This window comes from Artemia sp. Qi Xiang Cuo, chromosome 6 (genome assembly GCF_049724085.1).
Source record: "Artemia sp. Qi Xiang Cuo chromosome 6, ASM4972408v1, whole genome shotgun sequence".
Classification (NCBI taxonomy): Eukaryota; Metazoa; Arthropoda; class Branchiopoda; order Anostraca; family Artemiidae; genus Artemia; species Artemia sp. Qi Xiang Cuo.
This window is the reverse complement of record NC_142799.1, coordinates 51,944,018-51,957,219: the sequence shown is the minus strand read 5'-3', so window position 1 is coordinate 51,957,219 and position 13,202 is coordinate 51,944,018. Positions and strand designations below refer to the sequence as shown.

Genomic DNA, 13,202 nt, shown 5'->3' with positions numbered 1-13,202 from the left:
CTCTATACAGTGGCGTCCATTTGTGAAATCAAAAAGGAAAGGGGATTCTTATCAGAAAACACTTTTATAATACACTATAAATATACATAAAAATTCTATAAAAAAGATTTTCATGTTTCTTTCCATTTTTATACATGTTTTCAAATAGTAATTAGATAATATATTTATACGACTTCAAATAGATTGTAGGATTTTACTAATATAAATTAAGCAAATTATGTGACATTTGAGTTTTGTGTTAGCTTCAAGAGGAGGTACGGGATAAAAGTCATATACAAAGGAGCGTTGGCCTTCGGGTCCCGGCTCCTTCCAATTTTCTGATAATCGAATCCGATATTTTACGGGTGGCGCCTCATCTTCGCAGAGAAGTGTAACATAATGGAATTGTCTTATTTTTATTCTCTACAAAAATCATGTGATTCAGAATTCAATCCTCCATTTGAGCGTATCAGCCACTTCCCCTGGAAGCTCCAGTCAGGAAATTAGAAAATTTCTGGAATTTCCACATTGCATCCCACACTAAACCACTATATTGCAAAAGTTTTCACCTACTTAAGCATATTAGAAATATTCTAGCAGTTGAGTCAAAATTCAGAAATTCTTGTTCACTAAAAGTTTTTTTCTGCACCTTCATCTGTATGTCAAATTTGAAACATATGAAAGGTGTTTTGGCTTCTACAGTACTAATGGGAGCTGTTCTGTCCTTCTGTTTTAGCCTACCTGCCAAGAAAATGGCTGAAATTAAGTTTAACAGGTTGGGCCACAAGTCACCATACAGAAATAAACTAACTATGTTTCTTTCAGAAACACTTTATTCATAGAACATGCTATGTATGGTTATGAATATTTTGGATGTGCATTACAATATTTTGTCATACTCTTGATGAACATAAACTATCAAACCATGATCTGCTGCAAAAATATAAGCATTTATTCTATTTGCTTTATTACTTTTTCATTCATGCTTAAGTTTCTACTCAACAGAACATGATAGGAATATCAAGCTACAAATTAAGGACGTGATTCGCTATGGAAAAGGAGGGGGAGGTTCGCACCTATAATTTTCTAATAGCTATCTTTTCCAATTTTGTATATTGTCAAACTTCATTGCAAATCTCATCTTGATGGAATCAAATTGCAGAACTTCATGGCAAATCATAGTTTGTTCATTTTGTTCATTGGAACTTAACAGCCTGCGAGAATATACAGTTCATGTTAAACTGCATGCCAATCTGTTGGCATCTCGTCGTGCCTGCTATCAGGCATTCAGTTGGCACAACAAACTTGCTACTCATCTAGATTCCCACTCAGAAACTGAAAAGGCTGCTATTACACTAGTGCCTATTGAGACTGCAATCAGATTTCCCTGCAGCATAAGTTGCTGTCAATCAGAGTTTGTGAGGAGAGACCTTCTGTTTAGCCACCTCTACTCCAATATAAAAGATACTCCAAATATAAAAGATTCAGATGAAGTACCATGTCCTTTTAGAGGTTGTAGTAAGAAGTTCCAAGGACAGAGCTCCCTGCGGTCTCACATTTGCAGAGAACTAAAAATAATAAGGCTTTAAACTACCTGAGCACTCCCCCAGACCATGATAAAGATTGTGTTGAAGAAAATAATGTTGCTTTAAACAATCTGAACACTCCTCCTGACCATGATAAAGATTGTGATGAAGAAAATGAATCTTCTGAGCCACTAGACTCAGAAATGCTAGATTTGAACCAACATGAAATAATGGGAGCTGGTTTAGCAGCTACAAATAAAACATCAGGATCGAGACAAACATCCTCAGGGGACTCGGGTATCCGTGATATGGAGTCTAGAAGGCAAGCACTTGCAGATGGGCTTGCTTTGCTTCTCCTTCGATTAGAATCAGAGAAACATGTAGCTGCCTCAACTGTTAGTTTTATTATTGAGAACTTTAGGCTTCTTGTAACTGAGTTTCATGAAATTGTAGCAGAAGAACTTAAAGAACGTGTTGCTAAATGCATCTCTTCTGTTTTTCAGCCAGATTTGTTTAAGAAAATATGTGATGAAATTGACTGTGATTATATGCAGGATCCTTTGCTGCTTGTTACAGACCCTGCCACTGGATCACTGAGATCTCAGTACATGAGAGACCAGTATTTTACAAGTTGCGGTACTGTGGTCCCTGAGCAAGTTTTTACCGGACTTGGTAAGTAAGGAAACAGAAGATTTGTTTAAGTATTTTCAGTTGCAGCCACCTCGGAGAATATTTTCAAATATAGAGGAGTTTTTGGATTTCTGATAGATTTGTATCATACATAAGCAAAAGGTGTATATAGAGACTTCTATCATAGTAACCGTTTTGCTTCTTTATATGCTTCTGATCCAGACATGAAGAAAAATGTGATATTTCTTCAGCTCTACCAAGATTAGGTACAAATAAAAAACCCACTTAAAAAGTCTACATCAGGAAAGTACAGCACTCTAGCTTTTTATATGAGAGTTCTCGATTTCCTACCTTGGCTTCGAGCAAGGCTAGATCTAGTGCAGTTAGTTATGCTAGTGCTGGCATTGAACTTCAAGATCGTTGGTACTGAAAAAGTCTTCAAGAAGGTTGTGAATGAATTAGAGTTTCTTTGTACTGAAGACATTGTGATTGATGGGACAAGGTTCAAAATTATAGTTTTCTGTATATGTGGAGACAACTCTGTATGTGTGGGGACAACTCTGACAGACAACACTGTCTGTATATGTGATGTCCACATATACAGACAACTCTGTATATGTGGGGGTTCGTGAAGTGCTTCAACCGAAATGTGCAGAATCCCTGCAGAGTCTGCATGTTCTCTTGAAAAACTGCAACTAAAGACTATTGGAAAAATCAGTTTCCTCTTAGAACTAAAGCATCCTATGAGGAATCTTTAGACAAGCTGTAAGACCCAAATGTTGGGAAGCAGTCTGTAAATGGCGTGAAGTTCAATTCTGATTTGAGTGCCTTGCCCAACTTTCGTGTGACAGATTACCGCCATGCATAGCCCATGACTTGTATGAAGCTGTTATGAAGTGGGATGCTGGAAAATGTTTGCAGCGCTTGATGCATTGATGGTGTTTTCAAAGAATCAGCGCTTAGTGCTAGTGTTGCCAACTTTGACTAAAAAGATATAGATGCTAAGGACAAACCTCCTCCTTTCTCAAATGATTTCAAGTGCCTTGAAGATAATGCAATCCAAAATTTGGTATTTCCTCGCCAGTTTCCTCTAATACTTTTTAGTTTCAAGAAAGGCTGAAAACGAATGTTGGTCCCTAATGTTGCTGATGAGGAAAATTGTATTGCTTGTGCCAAGTCGGAGGTTTTCAGACATGCTTATTGCAAAGTTAGGTTTTACAATAAGAATGTACCTTGAATTGAAAGCAAAAATATTTGAGGATGATGAAAATAGGCTCAATGCGTCAATGGACCATACAATGCGTCACTTTCCTTTGTATGTGCGAACACTGGGCCCCCTAATTCACTATTCAACTCTTCAGTTTGAATCAAGACATAGATATTTTAAAGATGCTGCTAAAAGTGCATCCTCAACTAGAAATCTGACCAAGACAATGGCCAAGAGTTACCAGAAGTACCAGAATTACCTATCTCTTTCAAATAGAATGTGTCAGGAAATTAGCTATACAGTTTCTAAAAATGGAAAGCTGACAAACACTCGCTACTTGACACTGTTTCCACATAAGCTGGGGAAAGACACATGCTTAGTCCAGGACCTCATTTTCAAGGGTGTCGTCTATAAGAAAAGACTTTATGTAATTAGCAATGTGACACACTCAGCTGTAGAAGCTGCTGAAATAGTGGATGTGGTTAGGTTGCTCGGACAGTTCTTTCTCATTCTGTCAAGGAAATCCCTAAGCTATGATCAAGAGCTGGCGTATCTTTACTGCGATTCTGAAGAGAGCTCCACTCTTGTTTGCTGGAACATTCGAGAAGTACCTGATTTTGATCTTGATCCTACATCATCTTATCTCATTCGTGGAAGGTGTTATCTGTCGTTTAGAGCTTTGTTTTGAAGGTGTGTATGATTGTTAAAATTAGAGGCTAGCTGTCCTTCCCCAAGACAATGTATTTGAGGCAGGATGAGAGAGATGGTCATTGGATGATGTGTCAGTACATCATAGTCATAATTTCAAGTTCAGGATAAGGTGTTTCGAATTTAGAAAGCCGAAATATTCTTTCTCTTTTTTGCCTGTTAAACTCATCTTGGACTTTTTATGGGAGGAGATGGTTGCGTTTGCAAATCGAATACTTCTGTAATAAGAATTTTTTCTTTTTTCTGGTTATCTGTGTTAATTACTTTGAATTTCAGAACGCCTTAATCTTTTGGATGTTTCGGGAAGCAATGCTTTCTTGTTCAATTTGAAAGGTTACTGTGCCATCTACGTCTTGCTCTAACTGCTGTCTACTTCTAGGTGTAATAGATGTACATATTAGTAAGCAGAGCATCCATCCCAAAGACATCATCACTCTATTTTACAATTATCCCATCTTCGTTTGATTTTTGCATTGTTCAAGATCCTTTGTGGCCTTATTTGGGAGTGTTTATTCAAAATGGATTCTTTGTTAGTAAAGTCCATACAATTGGAATATCAGCAACAGAAGAGGATTATTTCAGCCATGTGTTATGAGGAGCTCTTTTCAAAGGGTAAATAATTCTTAAGTGAAACAGCCTTAACTTGTAAATAGCCTTGATACATTTTTTGTTTGAGTTTATTTAGAATATTACTTGACTGGCAATCATTAGTAAGAACGCTTTATATTTTGTTTGTCAATGCTTCCGTTCCATGTTTGATTTGCAGGAAGTTTGTATTATATTTTGGGAGGATTTAATTGAACTTGCGACTTAAGCAGAAAAATCTATCAACTTGCATTTAGCTACTAAGGGCAAGTGCGACGTGGCTAATCTTATGGTAAATTTTGGCAAAATATTAAATTCTTTGTATTTCCTGAATATGTAGGAAAATGGAACGTTTTGAGGTATCATTGACTTGTTTTATGAGGGTTTAACTAAAAAACGATTTTTATTTTTACTGAAAGTACGGAGCAAAATTAAAACTTAAACCGACATTAAAACTTAAATTCTGAATCTACTAATAGCCACAAGATGGGCTTCCATTTCGAAGTTTGACTGTTTTCGCAAAGAAGCATGCTGTTTTTTTTTTTTATTATATTATTGATCAGTTTTAGATTCCATCAAATTTTGCAAGTTGTAACTTTTGCTTCGACCATGCAATCCTTTGCTTGTAACAAGACCTTAACTCCCCAAAATTTGAATGAATCATTTGTAAGTCCCAGCTTAAAGTAAAAACTCTCGTCCTACTCCTTCCTTACTTCTGCACAAAACTTCAGAGAAATTGAACTATCTTTTTGTGTCTATTATGTCTGTATTTCCTGGCCTCCTTAAACTCTGCTGGACTAATTTTGCAAATTGTCCTATCTCCATCTTGCTAAAACTAACCTAGCCTACAATAATTTTAAATCGCTTTTACTTGATATAACCAAGGAGTCATCCCTCTCTTATATTCTAGGTCTTCCTCCGAAAATAACATCCTGTCTTCGCTACTGCCGTTGCTGGAGATATTGTTAATCACAGCTTGACCTAACCTGAATGCTATACACACTGACATTATTCTCCCACTGAATAATTACTTATTGTTACGAAGAACCCTTCCTGATTGTAGTGACCTTATGAACTATCTTTGCAGGTATATTGCCAAGATGGAACCAGTGAAGAAAGCTCTCCTACCAGCAAGAGTCAGGGAATTTTTAAGCAAACTTAAAATAATTTTTCTTGTTTTTATTGTAGTTTCTTAGTCAAATATTTTTGATATTGATTATATTGAGTTATATATTTATATTGAATCATAAAGAAATAATTGGATTCGTTTGTCTTTTTCCGTAGTGTTTGGTCTGATGTTCGTGTTTTCAAGTTGAAACCAATTAGTCAAATGTGATAGGTCAAAACTGTTTATGCTTTTTTTTTGTCATGTAGTTAGTTTCCGTATGTAGTTATTAGTATACTAGGCAGGGGCAACTGCGCTGGACATAGTAGAGGTTTTGCTTGGCAAGCTTCCCTTTGAATTTAAGCTTTGTATGGTACGATGGATCAAGGTCTTTTCGCACTTTTTTCTACTGCCATTTGACTTGATATTTTCCCCTGAAATCTGGATCTGTGTTTAAATCCAGCCTTTCAAACAGTTCGCGGTGACGAACTGTAAGTAATGAGCGACCCGGCAGAAAAGTCACTGAAACTCTAAAAAATTAAATTTTGATACCAATAGATACATCAAATAATTGTTTTTTTTTGCTGATTACAAATATATATAAGTTACGAGCCTGAAAAAGTTTGCCTTATTTTCGAAAAAAGGGGGAAACCCCCCTAAAAGTGATAAAATCTTAATAAAATTACACCATCAGATCAAGCGTATCAGAAAACTCTTCTTTAGAGGTTTTAAGCTTCTATCGGCAAAAATGTGGAATTTTGTATGTTTCGCCAAAAAAAACCTGGATCCGTGTTTATTTGTTTTTTTCTTTCCAAGGGTGATCGTATCAATCTAGTGGTCTAGGTATCGCGTGAGGGCTCATTCGAAAGGAAATTAAAAATTCTAGTGCATTTTTAAATTACTAATAAACTGGAGGGCAACTAGAACCCCCCCCCCATGCTTTTTTTTCTCAGTCACCCGATCAAGATTTTGAAATAACCATTTGGTTCAGCATAGTCGAAAATTTAATAACTATATCTTTAAAGATGACTTAATCCCCCAAAGCCCCTGAGGGGAGGGCTGCAAGTTATGAACTTAGCCCATTGCTTACACATAGTATTTATTATTTGGAAGTATACCGACGTTTATCAGCTGTTATCCCGACGTTTATCCCGACCCCCCTTATCAGGGGGGTCGGGGGAAGGGGATTGCGTGGGGCGATATTTTCATGGAGGAAGGGATATTTCTATGAAGGGAGCGCCGGATTTTTTTTCAACTTAAAGTAAGGAGCAACATTAAAACTTAAAACGATCAGAAATTATTACGTATATGAGGAGGTTTGCCCCCTAGTCAATACCTCGCTCTTTACGCTAAACTTTGTTTTAGTGCTTTGAAAAGAGCTATCTATTTTAATTAAACGGCCTTTGTGCTTCAAGGGTCATTCTTAAAGAATTGGAATTCGAAATTAAGCGTAAAGAGCTAGTTATTGACTAAGGAGCGAACCCCATCATATAGATAATAATTTTGGTTCGTTTCAAGTTTTAATGTTGCTCCTTACTTTCAGTTGAAAAAGCTGTTTTTTTTGTTCAATACATTAGGATTCGATTGCGGTACACCTGTCAAACTACTGTTTTCCAGTCGTTTGACAACCTGTTTGCTATTGGAAACGATTTAATTGTAATACAACTGTTATATTATAGACTATTTTTAACAATTGTTGAACAATAATGCTGGTTTGAATAATAGTTGTACTATATTAATTTTGCAATTAATCAAATTCTAAAAGCTGCAGTTCAAAATTTCAAATCGGGACCATCCCTGCTCCAAAAAGAATCATTTTGTCCTGACACCAAAAAATCACGTGCAGACCCCCCCCCCCTCCCATATAAACTTTTATGGGTTGACCCACCCCTAACGGCTAATCATTATCCATTTACGCTAATGGAGCGTAATTGTACGCCAAAAAATCAAGACGCGGAGGTTTCTTTGATAGGTAGAAATGAAACTGGAAGGCCACGCCTCTCACGTCAAACTAACGAAAAATTACGGTAAATGACTGTAGTTTCGCAACAGAAAAGGGTTATTTTATGTTGAAAAATTGTAATTTCAGGATCGGAGGGTTGGCTGTGACGAATACAGTGGGTCCGCCCATAACGTTAAATCAGTCACAATGTACGCTAGAATACCTTATCTTTAACCCTCTGACTGAAACACATAGAATTAGCGTCCGTTAGTAAAAGTACGCTTTTTTAGCATAATGTCCACTTGTTGCACCATAATTTAGCGTAAAAGTACGAACGGATTTTTTACCGTGCAGGCATGTAAGCCAGTAGAAGCCTTTGCATACCTCCCTCTCTCCTGCTCTACCCAAAATCTCTTGACTTTTAGACCTTTTCCTACTATATCACATTTTCAATATAATTTACCCATGTTTTGTTTTAATCAAAATTGTGTCCACCTAAAATATCGCCTGCCCCCTAAAGTGTCTGATTAAGCATATTCACAAGGAGCCATTGATCTTCCGCTCATCTAAAAAAGAACAGTTCCCATAATTTACTTTACTTTCATGCAGAATTTCCTTTCCCGTTTTTCCGGCCTCCTTTTCATTTATGAGCTCCCTAAAATAAATTCCTGGGATAAAATACGATATCTTCACTTGATCCATGATTTGAAACTAAATAGCCTCCAGATTCTGATAGTGTTTTTTTCATTATTATTCAGTTTTTTTTTAATTTTTTTTTGTCAAATAAAATCATACATCATCCAGCGCTGAGCTAGGCTTGAAATCCTTTGTTGCTGAGGACAGGGGTTTGGAACAGGAGCCAGTAGCGTGACTCTGTAAGCTCAGCCAGAGTTGACCAAGCTCTAAATGGGTACCTGAAGAAATATGGCGAAAGGAAACAGAAAGGGTGTGCGAAAGCACAGAGATGCACTTCCTGTCTGAAGGGCCACGAAAAAGAGATCAGCACTGTCAGTAGGGATTGTAAAGTCCAAGTTCCATATTCTTTACCTTTTTATTTCAAGTGCTGTACTGCTTATGCCCTGGGGCCTCATTATGGTTCTTGACGGCCCAAAGCATATGCACCTTTTTTGACTAGTAATCGTTCAGGGATCATTCTGGAGACAGTCTTAAGTGATCAAACAGAGGGATTTTAAGTCATTAAAGCCCAAATTGTAAAATAGATGTAAACAGCAAAACTAGTCTCAGTGCCTCTGGAAACAGAGTTCTGGGGCCAACACCTCCTTTCTCTCCCTCTAGGTTTATACACTTAACAAATATGAGATTCGAATTCCAATTTGGGCATTCTAAAAAAAAACAAATTAATGCAGCCTGCGTTCCTTTTTAAAAAATGCATTCTTATTCTGCTATTTTTGTATCATGTTAGTTCTGATTTTTTTTTTTTTGTTTTTTTTTTTTTACAAATCTGAGGCTAATGGTGTAAAACATAATTCCAAGCAATGTAGGTTAGGTACGTGTAAATTGATTTCTAATAAAATAGATGTTTAAGAGCTGAGAAGCTTCTGATTACAAAAACGAGGGTAAAGTTACAGTTCAGTATGTTAAAGCAAAAACCTGAAGCGCTAAAAAAATTGACATCTTGCCTCTGTGTTAGCAGCAGCTGTTTTGACTTAAAACCTACCGTTTTATGCAGGTTGAACTAAAAAATTATCCTGTAGTTCCTTAATATTGGCCTATGATATTCATCAGCAATATACTATTGAAAATTTTAATTATAAAGGCTTTAGATTAGCTTATGTCAACTATTCTGCCTATATGACACAACGAGTCCTCTTGAAGCCATAATATCCAAAAAAAAACTTCAGCCTCAAAAACCGTGGATGACAATAATTGAGATGATTGAAATAAAAAACAGGCTGCATGAGATGGATGATTGAAACGATGAAAAATATGAAATGTTTAAAAAATAGAGGAATCTAGTGAATAAGCTATAGCAAAAGGCAGTCTCTGAGGTTTACAATTGCAAACTTGAGGAACATAAAGGTAATATGCGAGAAACAAGAAAAACAATAAATGAGTTAGAGGGTTAGAAACAAGATAAGGTAAGTGAATAACTTTATTTATGTGATTGCGACCGTAAAGATGTGAATGAAATTGTTAATAAATTTGGTGATTTTTTTTCTAATATTGGACCTAAAGTGCAAGCTAGTGTGCATGATAGGTATCAGGAAATGCAGTGCAATGCAACTGCCAGTGAAGACGTGAGTAAAAATTATTAAGTCAGTGAAATCAAATTCAGTTGGTGTTAATGGCTTGTCTCTTAGAGGGCTTATAGCAAGTTTACGTTACGTATCACCCTGTCTGCTTTTTGTAATTAATGATTCTCTAGAAAAATTCTCTAGAAAGTTCCCAGAACAGGTTTAAGTCGGGAAATTCATATCCCTCCATAAAGATGGCTACAAAAGTGACACTGAAAACTGGAAACCAATATATTTTTTGCCTTTTTTTTTATCGAAGATATTATATAAAATCGTCCACAAAGACCTTTATAATTTTCTCCAGACTAATGGCTTACTAAGTGAAACCCAGTTAGGATTTCGTATTGCAGCAACTGTTTTTTTGTGTGTGTGTAAGTAGGGCACTGGATAACGGATATTTACTTACTTACTTAGGTCCCAACATCCTGGTTTGACATTTTGGGGCCAATCCTCCTGCTAGCTTATGTGTAAGGGCTCAGTACATTATTCTATCAGGTGTGATATGTAATAACCAATTTAAAACTTGATTTGTTGGGATTAAAGTTACCAATCCATTGCTTTCTTGGTCTGCCTTGTGGATGAAGGCCGTGTAGAGATCCTTCAAGTGCGATTTTCGGTAGGCGGCTCGGCTACATTCGCTTGACATGGCGCCGTTACTGTTTCCTGATGTTACTGAGAATGATTTCAGTCGACTGGAGCCTTTGACGTGCTTCCATATTTGTGATGCGGTTGGTGTTTTTTATTCTAGCGATGCGATGGAGGCACCTCATCTCGAAAGCTAGAAGTGTTCTTTTGCCTTAAGTTTTCAGTGTCCATGTTTTGCATCCATACATGACAATGAGAATTATTAAACTGTTAAATAGGCGCATTTTGAGTTTGTTGGATAGACGGTTACTTTAATAGAGGTTTGCTAGTCTTTGGAAGCTAGATCTAGCAAGTGCAAGTCGACGCTTCACGTCAGAGCTATGGCGGATATCAGAGGAGAGTAGGCTACCAAAATACAAGAAGTGGTTAGCCGTTTCAACCTATTTCCCACCTATGGTGATAATGGGTGTGTTGCCTGGTTCATATCTTGTAGTCACCATGACTTTGGTCTTGCCGATGCTAATCTCAAACAGCTTAGTGGCGTCACTGACTTTATTAGCTTGAGCCTGCAGTTCTTGTGAAGAGTTGGATAATCCTTTTGTATCTTACACTGCACACTAGAAAAAACGTCAGATTTTTCGTAAGTACAGTGTTTGTAAATGGTAAAAATTGTTTTTCTGTTTGTGAATAAAGAAACCTAAAACTATAGAAATTTACAGTTTTCAGCTGTTTCTAGAGAAGAAAATTTAAAAGACTGAATTATTTCCTACCGGTACTTGGACTTTTAATGGTTGATTTGTGCCCTATAAGTCACAGGAACAAAGAACGCTCTGATTTTCTGACACTGTTCAAGTAACTTAAAACACCTTACCATGATAAGCAGCCCAGCCATAGCCTCTAACAATAAATTCAGAAGCTGATCCTTCCTTATGAATCCTTATTAGCACATACTTAAAGCACCCATTGGAATCTATGTGAACATTTGAAACTATATTTTCAGGGTTCATCATCTCATTCATTCTGAAAAATAGTGAGTAGGGCATTGGTATGTTAACAACATCAAAACTTCTTAATATAGTGGTATACACATTGAGGAATGAGGATTCCCCAAACAACAGTCTGAGAACTCATAGCCTACCCCCATCCTAAGATACTTTCAGAGAAAAACATGAAGCACTCCAAAGTCGATTGATGTGCCCAAGCTGAGCAAAAACAAAAAAAAACATTGTCTGCTACAGAGAGTTTGTTAAAAAAAACTTAATATATACTTTGATAAAAAAAAACAGCATTTTTACAGCTCTGGCAATAAAGCAGTTTGCTTCAATAACATGTGTATATCATTGTTTAGTCAGGTTTTTCATTTTTAAGAGAAACTTTTAACCTTGGTAGTTTATAAGTTGTAGAAAACTGCATGTTGTAAGTGAGGGCATGACAGAGCTTTGTAGTGTAGATAAATGGTCATGTGAAAATTAGATGGTGTTCCTTCTTTTAATCTGAGTCCATGTGTAAATGCAACTAATATAAGATCCAAAGTGTTGCTATTGTGTAAAAAATCGAACTTATCTGCCAAGAAATATTTTATAGTCATATTTTAGTTTAATAGCTTACTTTCCTTTAATTAATATCAACAACATGCATTTCTATACAACAGAGAGTTGAAGAAGAAGGATTTTTAAAGTTTAATATTTACACCAACTTTTAAAACTAAAATCAAAACAAACTATCTAACTAAATACAATTTTTGGTTCTTTCTTGTATCTTATGTTGTATACTGGGCTTTCTTTACAGCTCAGGTCTTAAATCTATGTCTTTTTATTTTGCATGTATGGCATAAAAATATATTCTTGTCATTTTACAATATAGTAATTAGTCATATCTTTAACTCAAGTATTTTTTAAACTGTTCTGCTAATGATTCAAAATAAAAAGTAGTGAGTAGCCCAATTAGTCTAAAGCATAAAATTACAAATTTTCCTTTATTTGATAGCCTAGAAAATAAGAAGAAAAAACAATCATATTGATGAATACATCCATATTTTTTTTAACATTTCACCATGTTGACCTTTTTTAATAAAAAAATTTAACTTCTCTTTTTCTAAAGAGAAAACCAGCACTCATATTTGTATCTTTTAAACAGTATTCCTACAACAAAAATATTTTTTTAATGTTGATTCAAAATATGTCACCCCAAGCAGTCTAAATTTATTAGTTTCAAACACTTTTTGTCAAAAATGATAGAGCTAAAACTGAGAATTAAATAAAAGCAACCTATTTTACTCTATATTATTTTTCATTATATGTGACATTACAATATGTAAAATTATGTGTGGAACAATATTTTATAATCACAAAAACGATTGTAAATAAATTGACTAAGCTGTAGAGGCCTCTTTGATAAAACTTCAAGCATACTATCACAACGCTTGACAATTTTCCAAGTTAACTTGTGCACACAAGGAATAGGAGGTAGAATTAACAAAATAATTAAAAAGGAGTATAGTCTCCTCTTGGAAATTGGAAAAGTCACCTATGTTAATTAACGTAGTGAAATTATAAGCTGCCATTACACCTCAAGTTTGAGGTGGTAACCAAATTATCCAGCCCAAGACTCATGAAATTATAGGCAGCACGATAGCGCTGCCTGAGTAAAGAACGATGTGGGCACAATCTTCGTCTTCTAT

At 35.8% G+C, this 13,202-nt stretch overlaps 1 protein-coding gene across 9 annotated transcripts in view; it reads right to left on the bottom strand.

The window, feature by feature from the left end:
- The window catches only part of LOC148951358 (14 kDa phosphohistidine phosphatase-like), a 163,399-nt gene that overhangs the window by 116,124 nt on the left and 34,073 nt on the right, over positions 1-13,202 (bottom strand). For 8 of the 9 annotated variants that reach the window (XM_089090260.1, XM_089090256.1, XM_089090257.1 and 5 more), the window contains one exon: positions 11,394-11,542. In XM_089090260.1, coding sequence (XP_088946386.1) covers positions 11,394-11,541 — 148 coding nt within the window. In that variant the 5' untranslated portion in view covers position 11,542. Of the gene's footprint in view, positions 1-11,393; positions 11,543-13,048; positions 13,165-13,202 lie in introns of those variants that run through there. The other variant, XM_089090255.1, reaches the window with a different exon arrangement.